This window comes from Scleropages formosus, chromosome 19, assembly GCF_900964775.1.
Source record: "Scleropages formosus chromosome 19, fSclFor1.1, whole genome shotgun sequence".
NCBI classification, from domain to species: domain Eukaryota; kingdom Metazoa; phylum Chordata; class Actinopteri; order Osteoglossiformes; family Osteoglossidae; genus Scleropages; species Scleropages formosus.
This window is the reverse complement of record NC_041824.1, coordinates 2,302,333-2,323,076: the sequence shown is the minus strand read 5'-3', so window position 1 is coordinate 2,323,076 and position 20,744 is coordinate 2,302,333. Positions and strand designations below refer to the sequence as shown.

Genomic DNA, 20,744 nt, shown 5'->3' with positions numbered 1-20,744 from the left:
TTAGACGCACTACACCAGACTCATTGCAGTCATTCAGCCATCTACACTGACATTTCTTTATTCTGCAGATGCTTTTCTCCAAAGCGACGAACAATGTTAATTTGCCGACAATTACAAGTCCAGCTGTAGTCACCGATCCACCTGATGTGTTTGGACTGTGGGAGGAAACCAGAGCACCCCGAGGAGACCCATGCAAACACGGGGAGAAGACGCACACTAGGCAGACTTAGCAGTTAATGTGCTTACGGTACATTTCATGCTATCCAGATTTGTATTAATTTGTTTAGACTGATATTCATTGTATGACATGCTGTATGCCTGGTATTTGTAGCTCATAGTGTTATTTGCATCTCTTTTGACAAATTACCCAGCACGTGCTTTACCTGGGCGTTCATTTGGGCAGATTGTCCCCCCTCAGTAGTTCACCGGTGTGAAGCTGAGCTTTGCTTCGCCCACATCGCCCGCGACCCCCGCGAGGGGTCCTCTGCGCTCCCCACTAGGGTGGCAATGAAAGGGTTATGGCTGTAAGGAGCCTCTGCCAAGCAGGCTGGAGAAAGATGGATACACTGCCATTTTGCTGTACCACAGTAGATTAATGACATGACCTTTCCTTCCTGGGACACTGGCAGTACGGCGAGGGCGGGAGGGGGAAATGAAAATGGAATTTTGGAGGCATGCGGGCGAAATGAGTTTATTTACAAGGACTGCGGCTTGAATGTGTGCCTTCCCGTGCGGCCTCTTTAATCAGCGCGGCCCATTTCGGCGCCGTGCAATTGCACAAAACTGCAAAAATGGAAAATGACGATTGATGGCCACCGTAATCCACTTATGATGGATTTTTGTCTGAACCGCTCCGCTATTTATTAACGTTAGCCCCCTAGTGTCATGCAGCAACGGTTATTAGTCATTCATATCTCATTATCCTTCAGTTATTGATGACGATGTTGTCTTTTGGGATTGGGCACTAAAAGCAGGACTGTTTTTATTCCCCTCCATTTGAGCAATACATTTACTTTAACTTTATTTATAACAGGAGGTGGGATCCAATCGGAGGCTTTGTCAGAGTCAGCAGGTACCTGGAGGGAGTTGGCATCTCCTAATTGCAGCTTGTTGCCCAAATAACACCCCCTCCCTGCCCCGCATCACTACTCGGTAACCCTTCCTAGGCTGGTACCCCAATCGTTCTCGACGTGATGACATTTTTCGGTCCGAGCGCAATTTCCATCATCACCAAAGCCTCAAACTGCCCGGCAGGATACATTTGTTCATCTAGCTGACGATTTCTCCAAAGCAACTTGCCATGATTGATCACCCACTAATTTTTACTGGTGCAGTTCGGTACAAATACCTTCCTCAAGGGTATTACAGCAGGAGACGGGATTTTAACTTGTAACCTCCACGTCCAGAGACAGCAGCTTGTAATCACTACGCCACCCTCTGCTCCAGCCCCTGCTGTTCAGGCTGCCACTGCCATGAAGGAATAATTATTGTGAGATACTGGCAAGATGGTATTATCATCTTTACCAGCCAAATTACTGTACAAAAACGTGCATAACTTGAATTCCTCCACCGAAAACACTAGTAGTAATTTTAAATGTTTTGCTTATTAACTAAGTAAAAACTTTTTTTTTGTCCGATCCAGAAAGACCACATCGTAATCAAAAAAACTATTTTTACTTAATAAGTAAGTAAAATTATAACAACCATGACAAACCTTGTAAGTTTTAACGAGATTTTAGTTTTTTAATCTAATTTGCACTCTCTGTTTAAAGCGACTCACAATACGAGGTTGGGATACAGAGCTGCTAAGAATTACTCACCTGTTTGTACAGCTGGGTCATTTCAACTGGAACACTTTAGGTGTAAAGTACTTCGCCGAAGGGTACAAGAGCGCCAGTGCCAGGCTGCACCTCTAATCACTGCGCTCCTCTTGTCCCTGTAACAATGATTCATGCTTGTTGTCTGTAGTGCTCACGCAGTCGGGACGTTTCTGAAATCACAGTTCTTGGAGAACGTTTTGTGCGAACAAGTTTCGCATCACTGTTCATAAAACAGCGGAGATAATTATAGCCTCAGAACGGAATATTTTTCTAGAACACAAATGTTGCCTTTGTCGATATTGACATAGAAACATAAAAGAAAAAAAAGAAACCTCTTTTTTCTGCCCTGCAGGTCCCACACAGGCGAACATCTTCACAGATTGCCTCTATTTGGGCCCATGTTGACACAAAGGGCCATCGTCCTCATCGTGCCTCTCCATCGTTCCAGGTGCCTGTGTCCGGGTCTCGAATTAGACCTCGAAAGCCTCCTGTGCTGCTCACGCGGGACGGACGGAAACAACGCAACGGTTCCGCAGGCGTCTTGAAACTCGGCAGCGGTGTTAGGATGTCGGCTTTCCATTCATTTCAGCACAGCGGGAAAATTTGAAAGGGCAGCTTAACCGCTGTAATGAATTGCTTCAATTTTACTGCTCCTGTATTGTTTTATGAGTCCAATAAGCTTTTACTGAGACATATGAGTCTAAAATCAGTGTAATATAAAATGGCTCGAGTCCGCAGTGATGGTGTTGCTGCACACTGCGGTAAGTGGGAAACGAGAAGCAGGAATTCTTGTAGGAGAGGGTCACAGGTCCAAATAATACTTCTCTCCTTATTGGCTTTCAATCAAATTAATTTTACAGTCTCTGTCCCCCAAGACCCAGCTCCATAATCCACAATATACTCAAGTAATTTAATTTTCTCTTTATACATGCATGCAAATATCACTGTGTATGGGTGCATGTTTGCATAAACATACTGTCTGTGCATTATATTGACAATTATTTATTTATCAGACACTTTTGTCCAAAGTTTCGCATGAACTCTATGTAGTGTTATGAGCCCACGCAAGTTATTCACTGCGGTGACTTACACTGCTAGATACACTACTTACACTGGGTCACTCATCCATACATCAGTGGAACACACACACTCTCTCTGTCACTCATACACTATAGGTGAACCTGAACAGCATGTCTTTGGACTGTGGGAGGAAACCAGAGCACCTGCAGGAAACCCACACTGACACAGGGAGAACATGCAAACTCCACACAGACTGAGCGTTGATCGAACCCACATCCTCTCGCACCACCCGGGCGCTGTGCGACAGAAGCACTACTTTCTGTGCCACCTTTGTGAATTTTCTGGGACCTCAGCATGATGTAGGTGACTGTCAAACAAGGCATGAGATGTTGTGGTGCAGTACAGCGGAGGAAGGTACAGCAGAGGACTGTTCACCCTGCTGTGACCAGGGCAGGTGCGACAGCCCAGCAGGCCTCCTGCTGCAGCGAACCTCGCCATCTGAAGGAGTCACTTGGCTATTTGCTCTCTCTAGGGTGTTTGACTGGGAGGACAAATCACACAGCAGTAAATCCCCCTTTAATCCATCCTCGTTTTATACACAGGGAAAAATTTAATTTAAGGTGTTAATACACTGTCAATTCAGCCACCAGCTCCCAAAAATGACCTCCCCCCCCCCTCCCCAGTGGCTATTTATACGGAAGCAGCTGGAGGTTCAGTTTATTTGTGGCTCTACACATTACTGCATTGCGTTTGCTTCAGCCCACTTTGCTTCCTCTGAATTATTAAAATTAGGTAATGCCAAAAAAACAGAGAGGCTAGAGACTCACTGGATAATTTATGTGGGAAAAAAGCTACTTTTGCACAAAGAGCTAAAAACTTGCATATGCAAACCGTACATAAATTTAAAATGAAGAGTTATCTTTCATTGAATAATGGATAAGTTTTTTTTTTTTTTTTGTTAAACTTCAGATTTGCTTTTTAGCTTTGCTTACTGGCAAAAATCCAGAGCTCATCAGTCTCTGACATTCATGTGGATGAGCAGGACTGAAATGAGCAAATTTTCGAGCAAGTCTCAAGAGTGACTTTGGGAAACTCAAACACACGTTTCCTCCTTGTTGCTGTTGACCTGCCTGTTGTTGCCCATAAGATGATGGTACATCATGTGTCTCCACAACGGCCAAATGAACTGTTGACCTGTTTTTTTTTTGAGCACATTGCAATTGGAAAGAATAAGAATACGATGTCCGTCGGATAGTCGCTGTCAAAATAGTACAGTACAGAGTATTTTAATGGATACAAGGATAAATGCAGCTCAAAACACACTGTGTAAGGGTGATGATGAATACATTCTGTATCGAGGACATTACACTGGTCCCATAAGATACCAGTGACACGATTTGCATCTTATGGTGCTTCCTTTAAAAGTTTACGTTTTTATTATAATGGGAACTCTGTGATAACATAAATTTGGATATTTGCATTTATTCATTTTGCTGACACTTTTCTCCAAAGCAACTTACAATGTTAAGGTACTTACAATTATTTACCCATTTAAACAGGTGGGTAATTTTACTGGAGCAATTTAGAGTAAGTACACCTTATTCAAGGGTACTACAGCTGGAGGTGGGAATCAAACCAGCAACCATTAGATCCAAAAGCAGTAACTCTAACCACTACATTAGCCATGACTGGTGATTAAAACATACAGGTGGTTCCCGATTAATGACGGTTCGACTTATGATTTTTTTCGACTTTACGATGGTGAGCTGGCGATAGACATTCAGTAGAAACCGTCCTTAGAATTTTAAATTTACATCCTTTCCCGGGCAAGCGATATGCGGAGCGAAACTCTCTCGCGATGCTGGGCAGCAGCAGTGATCGGCATCTCCCAATCTGTCACGCAAAGGTGTGTATTAGATGTATTAAATGCATTTTCAACTTATGACATTTTTGACTTACGATGGATTTCGCGGAACGTAACCCCATTGTAAATCGGGGACCACCTGTAATGTGATTAGCGATTTCTCATTCAGCGTAATCCTCCAACAAAAGTATTTATGGTTGTGGAAAATCTAGAGAAGAGTTTGAGATGGACAGAAAGTCTGGATGTGGACAGTGTTAAAATTCTTCAGCTGTGAGACCTTTTGCACTTTGTGAGGATTTAGCAGAGAGCAGATGAAAAGTAGACTAGAAAATTTTTTTAAGAAACAATAATTGAGTGAAATTTCTATTATTACTATTATTAGAACTAGTAGTAATCATGCACATTTTGTTTGTAATAATCTGTCTATTTCCTACATGTTCAACAAATGAAAACGAATGAAAACATTTTTTCCCTTGTTTTCCACACAGTAATTGGAAGACCAACTGAACAATGCTGTTCTGTTTTTCATTAACCTTGCAATAAAGCAACCCTGAATTTCATGAAACTGAAATTTTTGGATCCCATGTGTCACATTACGGTAGGATTTCACAGTACGGTGGAATACAGACAAGGAAATATTAAAAATAAACCAACTTTGAGTTAGCCTAACAGGATATCAATGGCCTTAGACATAGAAATAAATGTCTTCTCACAAAGTCTAGAGATATGCTGACAAAAGCCATGAAGTTGGTTACATGCCCAATCCTACGATGGTTACTTAGAATTTTGTTCCGCTTCCAGAGACCCAAAAATGTGGTATTTTTGCCCTCCTACATTTGTTTTACAATTGACAAAACTGGACATGTGCTGGACCTGATCAAGGATTACCTGATTATCCTCAACATGCTCTCAGAACGAGACTAAATGGGCCCCTGAGAAAGGATTGAGATACACCATGCAATCAAAGAAGGTTGTTATGGTCTCATTTGAACCACCTGATGAAGAAGAAGAAGAGACTGGTTCTCAGGCCACCTGTTCCATTGGCAGCCATGAAGGTTCACTTTCAGATGAAGATTTGGTTGCAGGGTTGACAGATGTATTTACCCACAGTGAACCACATGAGTGCTAAGTATTTTTTTTGGACTAAATGAGTGGAATGGAAGCGCAGTTGGCAAAGCTATATGAGCTGGTTACTCTCGTTGCCAAACTGAAGAAACTCTTCTTCTCCACGTGCAGTCATGGAAATAAAATGAGCCAATCTAAGTGATCACATGAATGCCTTTAGAAATAATATTGTCGTGACTGAACGCTCAGTTTCTGCATCACAGGCTAAATTAACAACTGTCTTGGAGTAAAAAAGCTCTACAAGTGAAACTGGACAAAGCAGAATATAAACACTGCTGTAATAATCTAAAAAATTATAGGCCTTTCCAACAAGTGCTGAAGGAGTCACCCCAATCAAACAATTTCTGCAGTATGAACTATGTTCCAGGGTGGGAATGCCGGCCGACTGTCCTGCTATTGAGACTTATTGTATTTCCTCTTCCAGCTTTCTGGTTGCACCCCCAAACGAGGAGAATTCGGGTTCAGTTTCTGTAACTTTCTGACAAAGGAAACACTGAGAAGGCCGCAGAAGAGATCACTTTGGAAGATCCCCTTCTGCAGATCTACCCCAATCTGCCAGCTATGCTCATGTGGAGAAGATGCAAATTCCCTTACATGGACAGATCTTTTAAAGACTACAAAATGTACCGTGGTTTGCTTTCCCTGCCCGAGTAAGACATCTACGCAAAGGGAAGATCCATTTGTTCGACCACCTGAAGGACACCATTGCTTTTCTGGCCACTCCAAAGGGCGGAGACCACAAGAGACAAGTATTTAAGTTTCTTTCTGTTCTATTTCTATTTATATTCTGTTCCTATGAAGGTGTCTGTTTCTTTTTTCCTTTTTTAATGGACTTCACTCTTTATGAGGTTTTCACTTGTTTTTGCTTTATGTACTCTGGGCCCTAGAGGGATGTGCAGTTTAGAGGTGTTTCACATGGTCATGTGTTACAGTGGGTTGGACCGGGTCCTGCTTGCCGGTGGGTCTGGGGTTTGAGTCCCGCTTGGGGTGCCTTGCGATGGACTGGCATCCCGTCCTGGGTGTGTCCCCTCCCCCTCTGGCCTTTCGCCCTCTGTTGCCGGGTCAGGCTCCAGCTCCCCACGACCCCGTATGGGACAAGCGGTTTCAGATGATGTGTGTGTGTGGGTGTGATGTGTTACAGTTTCTGTTGTTTAAAAAGATGACAAACTGTACTACAAGGGTTACATTCCTGTGTTACAGTTTTATGGTAAAACTGAACTCAAAAATTTAACCAAGAACTTGATGATGCTGTTTTCTTGTTTTGCACTTTTGATGGGAGAAAAAGAAAAAGAAAACTCATAAATTAGACTTTGTCGTTAACTCTTGTGGGTGAGGTCTTCACCGCTTTCCCACTTCTAAACACTTGGCAAAGCAGCAATATAAAATCTCAGGTGGCTGAATTATAGCAGCAATGTAATAAGCTCTAGAACAGAGCAGTGCATGAAATGTTCTCTTCCAGCAATAGATGCGATTCTCTCTCAGTCTGTTTTCAAGAGAGGGAAGAAGGTATGTTAGAAACATGATGTACTGTGTAAGACTGTATAAAACTGTTTTTTGATCACATTTACATTTTGAAAAAACCTGCAGAGATAATGACAGAACAAGAAGTAGCGCCCAATACATTAATGATATTTCCCATACATTTAAATAAAAGTAATAGGTTACACTATTTCCCAAACGGAAATTGTAACTTGGACAAATTGCATGAGACTCTGGATTATCTTTGGCCTTACCTTTCTATTTCTTTAAGGTAAGGTGCCAATTTTGTTTCTGACGACAGGAGGCCCAAGCTGCAGATGGATCAGTTCCCTGGGCAAACTCAATCACATAACTGGCAGCACAGGCATCATCTCCAAAATAATGGATACCGTGTCTTTTGCGAATGTCAATGTGAAACATTTAAATGGACACAGAAGGTGGATGTGACTGCAATCCCACCAACCCCAGCAATCTATACCAAAGACACAGTGCACAAAACAGCCCGGTCAGCATCCATATTTCACAAACACAAACGCATCTGTGATACGCGAGACAATTTCATTTGTTATAAACAGCTTGACCACGCTCCTCTGTCCTTGTCTGCAGCGCCTGGCGACTGAAATTTGCCATACCTCACTGCTACTTTTACCTTAGAAATTACAGCAGGAAATTGCTTCTAAATGACCAGTTACAGGATATAACATCTCTTGAAAAAGTTGATCTTTTTCTTTGGAATCTCCTATGGATGGGCTTCAAACTGTCTAACCTGTATCTATCGCCTGTCTCTATCTAACTGGATATGACGTCTCTCCGTCAAAATAAAGTACTTATTTCTGGGATGGATTAAATGATGGCAGGTTTCAAGCCAGTAGCATAGAGTTAGTACAAAAGCAGCTTTACTGGGAACACATGGCGATAGCAGCGAGTACAAATGGACCGTCATGCGTGATTGCAGACAGAAAATCGTACAGTTTCTCTTTGACCCATTTTCACACACAGGAATAAAAGGCATTGCCATCCACTCTTTGAGGCCTGTTGCTGTCCTGCAAATGCAATCTGTAGTTGATGCTCAAATGTCTGCTGCTACAAAGCTGTTTCAGGTAATTCACCGAAAATAATGCACTTTGGAGGCATTGATCACAATGAGCACAAACACACTCGCACCGGTTCACCCATCGGAGCAGATATGGAAATACAAATGTTTTTTCCATTCATTAACACAGAAATATTTACGTTAGTCATCACTTCGTACGCAATATTTCTGCCAGCAGTACAGATAAGTACCTTTCCACAGCATTTGGTTACATTGCTGGTAAAGAAGCTCTTGGCAAGTCAACAGGGTCGAAGACGTCGGCACTTGAAGGCGGTGGTTTTCGCATCTTCAAAATTGTCAGACTATATCTGGACAAGTTTGTACCATGGCCCAACCTGTGGATCCTCACGCACAATACCAAGAAGCTTTGTCCTACGTCAGACCGCAGCCTGGCAAGTGCTTAATTTTCCTTCAACTTTAGTGTACACTGCACAGTCTATTACGGACGACCTACTTTCATAGGAGAAGGCAAAGGCGTCATTTTAAAACCAGACAGTTATTTTATTATTCACTCAACGTGCTCTTCATTTCGCTGCTTCGACATCCATCCCGTCAGTCGGCACAAGGGCCGCCACTCAATTAATTTCTCTGCGCACTAGAAGTCATTGCCTGTTAGGAGTCATCATTATGGGCCCATCGCACTCCCTGTCGCCTCAAAAGTGTTAAATGCGCAAGCGTCCTGACAGCCACATTGTAAACAATGCACCTCCTCATCATGGTGCTTCGTCTTTGTTTTGGCTGCGAGAAATGACTGTTGGGGGTGGGGGGGTGGGGGGTGGGTGTTTCAGTCTGCATTTTAATTTCCCCCATGATGACGGTTCGCATATTAACCAACAAAAAGAAATTGGAAATGGACGAGTTCTTGGTACAGTTCAGGGAACTGGACTTGTGAACAGAATGATGTCGAGGTTTTGGAGTAAACAGGTATGTGTGGTTCTCTTACTTTTCCACCTTTTAGTAAAATGCTTCACTTACATTTATTTATGCATCAGGCACTTTTCTCCAAAGCGACTTCCAATGAACTCTGTGTAGTGTTAACAGCCCACACACCTTATTCACCAGGGTAACTTACACTGCTAGATACACTACTTACACTGGGTCACTCATCCATACATCAGTGGAACACACTCTCTCTCTCTCTCTCTCTCTCTGTCACTCACACACTACAGGGGAACCTGAACAGCATGTCTTGGGACTGTGGGAGGAAACCAGAGCACCTGGAGGAAACCCATGCAGACACAGGGAGAACATGCAAACTCCACACAGACTGAGCAGGGATCGAACCCACATCCTCTCGCAGCACCCAGGCTCTGTAAGACAGACGCCCCACTCGCTGTACCACCATGCCGCCCATGAAACTTCATTGAAATATCCCTTTGTATATGGGCATAAATTAAATGTATAAATGTAAGCTACTTAGAATAGTTTACTAATAATGTATAGCTGAAGCAGTAGGAGCAGCCTGTAAGGAACAGATTTATGAAGACGTGATTCTATCTGATTTCTTTTACGTGGATTCAGTGCTTCATCCTTCAAACACTCACACCATCATTCTACTTAAATACTCATTTTTCAAAACAGATAAGCCTTCTTTCTCTTCCTGTGTCACTCAATTCAAAGCACTTCCACAGTCTGGTACAGTACAACAATTTGCAAGTCAAGAAAACCTCAGGAATGATTCCTACCCTACTAATTTCTTTACCTTTCAGTCAGTTCAACGTTGTACTTCCACTCCTACAGATTTTTTAACCACTGCCATAGCTCTGCTCCTTGGTTAATTGTCTCACCTTGCTAAACAAAGACAAGGTGAGATGGACTTGTGAAAAACTGCTTTTTAATTTTTAATGGGATCAGTAGGAACCAGTGCAGTGCACCATTCATTGTTTCCATACCCCCTTCCTCTAATCCTCAGTTTTTTTAATTTTTTCTTTGCTGAACTGTTTAAAAACCTCATGGTCATCTGTTTACAAAGTTCACCCAACCATCAGCTGCACTCCACACAGAATGCCCTGTTGGGCTCCAATCTCTGCCCCCTTGTCCAGGGCCCTGAAAGTGCCATCTGCCCAGCTGGAATATTTCCAGGACTCCTCTACTGATCTGTCGCCCTTCACTTTGACACTAGCAGATCTCGCTTCATGGAGAATGTTTTACCTGAAGCTTATGGACGTCCCTTATGACCTTTACCACATGATCTCAAATCTACCTCTGCAATATATAGGAAACTGTGAGATTTCCAGTGTTGTTATTTCAACTGCTTGGAAGTGTGTGTGTTTGTGTTTTGATGTGGAACAATGGTTATGAAACAAAGTCTTACCCACAAGTCCAAATCATGCCCGATATGGCATCTCTCATGAGCACAAACTTCTACATTTATTTAGCAGACGCTTTTCTCCAAAGCAACTTCCAATGAACTCTATGTAGTGTTATCAGCCCACAAACTTTATTCACCAGGGTAACTTACACTGCTAGATACATTACTTACACTGGGTCACTCATCCATACATCAGTGGAACACACACACTCTCTCTCTCTGTCACTCACACACTATGGGTGAACCTGAACAGCGTGCCTTTGGACTGTGGGAGGAAACCAGAGCACCCAGAGGAAACATGCAAATTCCCCACAGACTGAGTGGGGATCAAACTCGCATCCTCTCGCACCACCCAGGTGCTATGAGACAGTAATGCTACTCACTGTGCCACCATGCCACCCCACTTTTTTATCCATAGTGTTTTATATGACTTGCTATATCCAGCGATACTTATTCAGTGATATCCTAGAAGGATAATGTACTGAAGCACTGCAGATGGGGACTTAGTCTCAATGGAATAAGAGAAGTTTCCCTTCAGGGGAATAAATGACATCTCATGCTGACACACACACACACTTTCAGAACCGCTTGTCCCATATGGGGTCACAGGGAACCGGAGCCTACCCGGCAACACAGGGCGTTAGGCCGGAGGGGGAAGGGGACAAACCCAGGACAGGACGCCAGTCCGCCGCAAGGCACCCTAAGCGGGACCCGAACCCCAGACCCACCGGAGAGCAGGACTGTGGCTCAACCCACTGCGCCACCGCACCACTGCATCCCCCCTCATGCTGACACATTCATCTTTAGTGTCAAAGGGCATCGCCATGTAAACAAATGAATGTATAAATAAACTACTTTATAAAGGTTTATAGTTGTCAACATATAAACAAAGGCATGCATAAATAAAATTTACAAAGGTTTATAACTCCATGCAGTTTACAATGGAAAGATGAGGAATTTAAAATATGATCTTGTGACCTTGTATTTATATTTAATCTGGCAGGGAAACTTCAGCGTTTCTTTTCACAGGAAGGGAGGGAATAATCAATAAGTCATGGCAGGGGCACCTCTCAGGGACCTGAGAACTCATATGTCCTCGGCTCTCTTCTCCAAGGATACATCCTGCCAGGCTGCTCTCACATCGGGGAGATGTGTGACCAAACAGGGGACATTATTTGTCTGCTCCTCTGACCCTCTTTCACAGCTCAACGCTCCCAACCACACAGGACCATGCGAGCGTTCGCTCATGTTTTGCGCTCAAGGCTGGAAGCGTGAAGGGTCTGTTGGGAATTTCACCTCAAAACCTTCCAGTCCGAGACCCCTGCTATTTCTGTGATAGAAAAGAAAGAAACGCAGCCCTGCAAAGAAAAAACGCTTATTTATTAATGTAAACGTGTGTGTGAGGGGAGAGTATTAATTTTTTGATTCAGGAAAAGCTTGTTCCCTGAACACAGGCCAGGAATGATGGCTCTTCAACTGCCCCACTTGTGCTCAGCTGGCACCCAATACACTGATCTATTCTCAGGACTGTTTAAAATGTGCTGGGTTGAGGACATGAAGACAGGAGATGTAGGAGATGTAGAGATGTAGGAGTGAGCTGGGATTTTTAATTACTGCCTGAGTTGAACTGACTGTTTATTTCAGTACTGCAGTCTCTGAAAATGTCAATTCTTAGTTTCCCGCTCAACCCACATGTGTGTCACGTCCACGCCCACATCTCAAACGACAACACCCGACTATGCTCCAGCACCAGATTAACCACTCACCCTTTAAAAGACCTTCCTCAGCTCCCATACCTCTGCGGAATCTCGTCAGAGACAACCGCCCTTCCCTGTGACTCCTCGCTCATTTCCAGTTCTCAGTTCACGTTGTCCGATTGTTGACCCTTCGCTTTGTTTCCCGACCACGTCCACGGATCTTCGTTTCAACTCCGATCGCTGTTCGACCAACTCTTCGCTTCGTCTCTTGACCTTGCCCATGGATTCCCACTCTGACCCCGACCGCCGATCGACCGACCCGCCGCTGTCCCCGATACCGAGAACAACTTGCCTGATCCTGTGAATCCAGTTGAACGACCCTGCACTTAGGCCCTTCCGTCCCATTTCATCGTGAAAACGTGTGGGTGCACATCCCACCATGCTCTGTGGCCACATCCTAATGATCTGCCCTAGTTTGTGTCACGCCCTCGTGCCTGACGACCTCAGCTGTAGCAGATCAAGGGACGGGCTACATAAGGACGGACCCAAATGCACCAGTTCGCGGAACCTTGTTTGAGCCACTGCAGCTACCCAGCGAACTGCCTCCTTGCCCCTTGCCTCCTTGCCTCCTTGGCTACCCCATATGCCCCTTGTTTTGTCTCTTGGCTTCGGATGTTCTGCATCGTCTCTTGGACCCCGTCTACTGGTAAATCCCCTGTAGCGCCATATGCACCTTGGCAACCCCTGTCTGTTCTGGACCTCGACTCTGCCTGCCCCTGCACCGCCAGCACCGAACGAAAGCTCCCGCACTTGCGTCTGACATCCTTTGCAGTCGCCATGACAAGATGTGCCACCTCAGAAAATGGTTTTAAAAACTGGTCACCAAGAAAAAACACAGGATGTTAAAAGTTTGTGAGGAAGCTGAGAACCTGGCACATCGAGGGAAAGTAAAAGGAGCTCAGCTATGGAATTAAAGCTCTTTTTGGCATATTGTTTTTCATGTCTCCGTAATGTTCTATTCAATTCACTATTCTGGAATATTTTCCCATTTTGATGTGGGAAGATGAGGCTCTTTAGTTTATTCCGACTGAGGGAGAATTTTGGATGCTTCCTCTTAGGTCCAGTGCTCAAGAGCATGGAATTGAAATTTTATATTTTTGAGGGTGAGTATTCCCTCTACAAGATGCTTAGTATTTTCCACTAACTTTCAAGCTGAACTGAAGCCAAAGTCTGTTCATCAAGAGCCCAAACCCCCATCCTGAATATTCAGCTGTCACCGTTTCCCTTCTTCCCCCGACTCTCCCCAATTTCTGAGCGGTTTCATGGATTGCAATGCCTCGTGTGGCTGATGTGTGTATTCCTTTGACATCCCAAGGTTCATATTTGAAATGAAGTTGCTGTTCCAATTCATCAAATGAGGTCATTTTCATTACTGTTAGCAAAACAACTGCCAAAACAACATGATAAAGCATAATAAAGGGAATTCGAGAAAGACCTCAACAGCCTTAAACAGAGAAAGAAGGTAAAAGAAAAGCCAAAGCAGAGAGATGAAGCCTAGATGAAATATTGAGAAAGTTCAATGAAATATAAATGTTTGCATAAATATAATAATGGAACAGGACATAAATACTTAATAGAGGGAAAGAGGCTTAGAAACAGAGACAGAGTGAGAAAGATGAGCTGTGTGTGCGAACACACTGTGCAAAATAAAACACACCACACACTGTAGCCACCAGGCAATCTGGGTGGCTTTACCTCATTAAGAAGCAAGGCCAGTTATTAACTGCATTTGGCTTTTACTCCAGGACATTTTGTCAAGGTAACAATGAACAATTAATCTGTCGAATTTGTTCCGCTTATCAGAGATACTGCTCCCCTCTGGCAAGAGCATATCAAAAAAAAAAAAAAAAAAAATACAGATTTGTCTGCAAAGAATCTCTGGCAGAAAAAAAGGAAAGAAAAAATCAGAAAGGACAAAAAACAAACTAATTACTGTAAGAAACCCAGAACTCTTATTACATTCTTCTTATTACTCTCACTGTACAAATTAAATTGAGTCACTCAGTCAATTACCTCCTTTGTAAGCAAGCTGGCAAAATTATAAGCAAGCCCATATTCCTGAAATAAGCTCATAGAAAGCCCATTTACTGTGCTGAGAGCTCTGCTCGCTAAAGTATACTTTGATTTACTGACACCTGCACTCACATCAATAATATGCAAGTCTGGGGACTGAAACAGGTCTCCAGGTATCCTTTATTGGCAATCTGGACTGCATTTTCAGCTGTTCTTCCAAGAGAAGATTTACAGATGGAGCCACTACGAATGGAGACAATAGCCTTTCGGAGGCACTCGTGATTCTGCCTTTAATCTTCTTCGACAGCCATCCTGGATCCTCTGACTCCACCACACAAACACACACGGACATTCGTGGTCTTGTACACGCATGTAAGTTTATGCACACAGTATGCATACATGCTCATGCATATTTACATTCCAGACGATACCCATTCCATCCAAAGGACAGATTATAGCACATTTAATCCTGGTGAAACATCAGAGGATGCTGTGCTGTGGAAAAGCCTTTCAAGAGCATTTATGTTCCCCTGCAGACCAGAAATTGGAAACAGCAGCTATATCTTAAACAGGTGTGATGCGGAGCAGAGCGAGTTGGAACATTATCATCGTGGAGGCGTGGATTCTATTAAGGAAAGGCTGTGTCAATTCGTACAGAGAAATGCCCTCCGGCCAGCTGGAGAGAGAGAGAGAGAGCGAGAGAGAGAGAGAGAGAGAGAGAGAGAGAGAGAGAGAGAGAGGGAGGAAGACCTCAACTATATTCTCAACTCTAACCTACAGAAATATGACTTTTCTGCTTTCTATGCCTGACTATTTATTTCTAGTTATTGTACTCTACATACCATTAGCGTTCCACATATGCTTGATGGTTGCGTTTAATGAAAATCTCTTTTCTAGGCTCAATATTCTGCCGAACAACCTCTTTCTGGGGCCCATACCTGCATCTGAAATAAAACCGTTCTTTTTAAGTAAAGTTTGTGTGAAACGTCACTCCAAGCATAAAGAATGCAGCAAGCCTGCTATATACAGTACCAGCTCCCGTTTTAGGGCTTCACAAGTTACATCCTGGCTGCGTGTGGCTTCGGAACCATTGTTGAGTATTGCAGCGGTTGTGAATGGAGCGAGGCTGCGATGCAGTAAGTTATCCCGACACTTGTGGTGCAGGAGAATCAGGTTCAAGCTACGTTGTTCGATCCTGCGACGAATGATACCTGGGTGTCGGAAGTGTACGTGATGTTTGTGCATTTGGCTAAACAAGTGACTGGAACCTCTGAGACTCTACAGTGTTTCTGCATTGCGAACTCTCTCCTCTGCCCAGGCATGACGTCCAACAGGTTGATAGCAAGAGTTCTGAAAACTGCAATGATACATTTGCAAAGAACAACATGAAAAGATCCAGGAATAAGACCTTCACTCCGCACAACTGAGCTCCTATGTCCCGAGATAAAGGAAAAAACACAAAGCTAGATGTTAACAGTCACTCACCGAGAGGCTGTCCAGCGACGATCCTGGCATTCTCTCCGGCTACAGCAGCACGGGCATTTCGCTCGCTCATATACTGGACGAAGGCATAACCTTTGTGCACAGAGCAGCCTACTATCTTGCCATACTTGGCGAAGATCACTTCAATGTCTGACTTTTTCACAATGGCCGTGTTGAGGTTGCCGATGAAGACTCTGGAGTTGAGGGACCTGGGGTCATTCTTGTTGGTCACATTGCTGGTCTGACTTTTGCCGGTCATTTTCCTCAGCGTGCCCTGCTGAGGGACAAAGAGAAAGGGCAGATACCCTTTAGAGGTGGGAGGACAGCAGTTCAACCGATGTACTTCACTTTGTGTTTCCGAGCATACGGACGTGTCTGTGGGTGACCGCTGTCAGTCTAAGCCATGCAAGAGTGCTTCATCATTGTCATTTTCTTTTTACCTCAGCCTTGGTAAATTTTAAAAATGCAGCTCTGGAAACACTTGCTGTGACATGACATTTTGCTTCTTTCTTCTATATTACTATAAGGTGTCCTAGATGCCTTCATCTTACCTAAACCCCTCGGTATGTTTTATTCAGACTGCGAGATACTACTGACTGCATGACTGTTTCAGACATCATAGCTGACAACGTGCTGTTGTCAGATCTGTTCCGACTCAACGACGTGGTATAAATTCCAGAAAGATCATCTGGATTGACCGTCACACGACCCTGCCCTGCCTGTGGCCCATAAAAAAGAATATTTGGGCAAGATAGACATGTTGCTTGATTGCCATAAAGCCTTCACCTTGGAGATCTGCCAAAGAGACTGCCCTGCTCTTTTTTCCCATTTGGTAAAGCCACCGTCTACAGATGGGGGGGGTCATTCAGTTTGATCATCCAAAAGAGCCTCGTGAGTTCCAATTTAAGCTCCTCAAGTCCTCCATTCCCCAACAAAGCATGTATCCATAGTGGATGTCCTTGTTCACACCGCCAATGTCACATTGTTCAATCTAACAGGGGCCTGCGGGGGCATTTTACCTGGAAACATTTGTTCAAACTGCCCAGGAATAGAGACTAAGATGCTGAAAAAACTTCATTAAAAGCAGCGCAAACTTCCCAAGGTAACAGCAAATGGTGTCTTCTTGTGCTTTTGTTGCTTGAATGTGTGGGCGAAAGTGTGTTTCTACGCATGGCACAAACAGACCAGATCCACTCTGTCAGTTTATTTTCTAAGTAAAGGCTCTCAGTTTGGAGGTCGTCAGCTCTCATTATTTTTTTTTTTCCGTTGTTTGCAAGCGAGCCAAAGCAAAGTCCTGCTGAATGGTAAGAGACACTGAGAAACATTTCATTCACTTGCTTGTTTTCGAGCCCTGCACTTCTTGCCATGGTCTGCAGTGTGGAATTCCTGAACAGATACTGTTTGGTAATTGAATAAACAGTATCCTGTATTAAACCCCAGATGTAGATACACGGACACAAACGCAACACAGAAGTGTTTTCAGTGCACCAGCTAAACTCCTGGCAGGCCCAGAGGGGGACGATGGCTCTGGAAAGCTGAGAACACACCTCTGTGTCACATCCAAAATCACAGCTCATATGATCTGTTACCAAGGTAACGGATGAAGGGTACAATGGATGCATCAGTCAAGGCACAGCAGAAAAGGCAAATGCTCACTGCTGAACCATTGTTTAAGAGCGATTTCATATGCCAGGTTCACCAGTCTATCCCGGGAGGAAGAAAAGAGCAGAACGGCAAAGTAGTTGACACATGCCTGAGCCCCACCTGGGCTATCCTCCAGCTAGAGGTTTATGGCAGCAGATAGCTAACATAAGAGGTATTTGGTCAGAAAAGGTAAGTGGAGCAGCTGCTGTACCTTCAACGACAACGCAAGTAAAACCGCGGAAATGTCATCTGTGACAGTTACCTTGGATGAAAATTTCAGCAAGGAATTATAAGAAGTGTGTTAGAGAGAATTGTGAGGAAAAATAAAGGCTTGTCACACACACACACACACACACACACACACACACACACACACACACATACACAGAGTCCGAAACCGCTTGTCCCGAGCGGGGTCACGGCGAACCGGAGCCTAACCCGGCAACACAGGGCGCATGGCTGGAGGGGGAGGGGACACACCCAGGACGGGACTCCATTCTGCCACAAGGCACCCCAAGCGGGACTCGAACCCCAGACCTGCCAGGGAAGGACAGTAATGTTTCATTTGTTTGTAATTTTTCCTTAATAGTAAAAATAAGAAGAATAAGAGAACATTCACAAGCTGGAACTCAGATGGACATCTCTTGGAGAAGGTTTTTTAAAACCTTTAGCAAAGGTGCAGTCATGTGCTTTACAAGAGTTTCGGAAAGATAAGTGGAACCTGCAGCTTGGACCATCAGGGAATATATCACTTCTGCTGGATGAGAAAAAGAAAAAAAAAAAACACTGACTTTCAATTAACCACAACGTTTGTGGAACTAGGAACTATTTTTGGGGGATAATTGCTGTGCAGCAGTTGTCTCCAACACAATTATAATAAAAGGCTTTCAGGACAAGAGAAAATAGAAGGCAAGGACAAGGCCCAACATTGCTGTGAATCCCTTTTCCCTGAAAATGTTCACAGAATTACAAAGTATCATGCGTGCATTGTGTAGGCACCTCATTAGACTGTTGCAAAACGGAGGGAAATCATCTCCTTCAGCATTGAAGATCATCATCTCGTGGTCATCTAAAAAAAACAGACACCTGGAAGAACTCAAGGGCAGTTGCCTGCATCAATGTACCTCCCCAACTTTGCCTTGACACCTTCAAAATGCGAAATGACGAGTAGCTAACGATAATTTAGGGCTTTGGCTTGACTTCAGATGAATCATTTTTGTAGATGTACCACCACTCCTGAACGAGTGCTGAATTTATGTCATTTATTTATTTTTTTTTAATTTTTGCACTAGGATTTTGACTCCATCAAAGCAAGGGAATTAGAGACTCCATCCGTGACAGTTTATTTTATTTATGACATGTATCCCAATTTGATCCTCTGCATGACAGAATTGCCCTGGGGGTGGGGGAGCTACAATAAAAAAAACCACATTATCTTGCTTTGAGGTTTTTGTGAGCCGACCAGCCCCGTGCAATGGGGGGAGGTGGAGGTGTTTGCAGAAATGCTGCAACACCTCATAGGCAACAGCCCATCAGCAAACAGATCAACCCTGTAGGGTGGTCAGCCTTCCTTAATACTATTCTTGTAACTATAGGGCTCTGCAGGAAGGCACCATATGTCCTCACAGAGTGCATAGAAACAAAGGGTGTGAAGGAACTAAAGCTTTTAAGGAGAAATCAGACAGAAATCATCACAAGAGCCCCAATGGCAGGATGACATGGGAGAAGGACAATGGACTTTACCACTGTAAGCGGAGCCCAGAACTGGAACAACATAAAAAATCCCTCACTCTGGAGAGGGGAAAAAACTGCAGAAGATGATTTCTCATCTGCCGGAGTAACCGTCACACCACGAAAAATATCAACATTGTCCTTCACTGCACAACTGAGTTACCTTGGAGCAGGAGGTCATCTCCGAGCCATGGAATTGGAATTGTGGCCGACGTGTTTCTGGCCCAATCGCCAGGACAAACAGATTCATCTTGGATTAATGTCCTTTACTTTATGTGAAATCTTTACATAAATATCGATCTAAAAAATACATACGTACTCACAGAGTCTGAAACTGCTTGTCTCAAGTGGGGTCATGGCAAACCAGAGCCTAACCCAGCAACACAGGGGGGCAAGGCCTTTGAGGGAGGGGACACACCCAGGACAGGATTGCAGTCTGTTGCAAGGCACCCCAAGCGGGACTCGAACCCCAGACCCACTGGAGAGCAGGACCCAGCCAAACCCACTACGCCACCGCACTTCCCCCAAAAAATACAGTACATCCAAATTCAAAATCCAAGACAGGGGTTTGAATACTGAAGAAGGTACTATCATTATTATACAAAAGATTTGTAAACCAGTTTAGGTTCACTCAATAATGATACATCCAGCAATTGAAAACATTTTTCTAAACTATTCTATGCTAAAAGAACGTCATCCTTATCAAACTGTAAGCTGCCCCTGTTATCAGTTCATAAGGCGCTGTGGTATCTGCGCAGTTTGATGTTACCGATGTGCTGTTATGAACGTTTCGACAGCAGAAAGGATGCATCGTGATCATTTTCACATTTACACAAATAGACATTTTGAACAGCTTATGCACCATCTGTTTAAAGCACGCATGCATATACAGTAGCAGATGTAATTCTACTGTTCTGTCAAAGAGGAAAACGGAAATAAAAGTCACCAGGAGCTAGTTTATCAGTAGCCACGGTGAGGACGACTATGCAAAATGTGAGAAAATAAGAAAACTGCACTTTATATGGAAAATTACAGCGATTGTTCAGCATACATTTCCACTTGCACGTTCATTTTATTTTTATTGTTCCAAGGTGACTTACAATGTTAATTTTGCACTCCAAGCCACATAAAATTGCTGGCGTCGTTATATATTGTTTCAGTAAATAATCAGCCGTATAAATGGGTCAAACACGTGTCGCTGTATCGTAACGAGTCGTACAGATTCCTGAAGTCCAAAAAAGCGCGTATGCGGAGTCCGCATCATAGGGGTCGGTTGTGCTTTGTTTCAAACGCTACCAGCTGTGTAAGCAGATAAAAAAGTCACACTTTGAGTTGCTGTGGATCAACAGCTCCTCTACGTGAAGGAGAGCGGTGCGATTTTACAGTATGTGCCGAGGGAAAGCGG

General features: G+C 43.8%; 1 protein-coding gene across 5 annotated transcripts in view; it reads right to left on the bottom strand.

Annotated features, from left to right (window-relative positions):
- The window catches only part of LOC108927556 (RNA-binding Raly-like protein), a 120,392-nt gene that overhangs the window by 50,623 nt on the left and 49,025 nt on the right, over positions 1–20,744 (bottom strand). For all 5 annotated transcript variants that reach the window (XM_018740952.2, XM_018740950.2, XM_018740953.2 and 2 more), the window contains exon 2: positions 15,968–16,241. In XM_018740952.2, coding sequence (XP_018596468.1) covers positions 15,968–16,223 — 256 coding nt within the window. In that variant the 5' untranslated portion in view covers positions 16,224–16,241. The remainder of the gene's footprint in view (positions 1–15,967; positions 16,242–20,744) is intronic.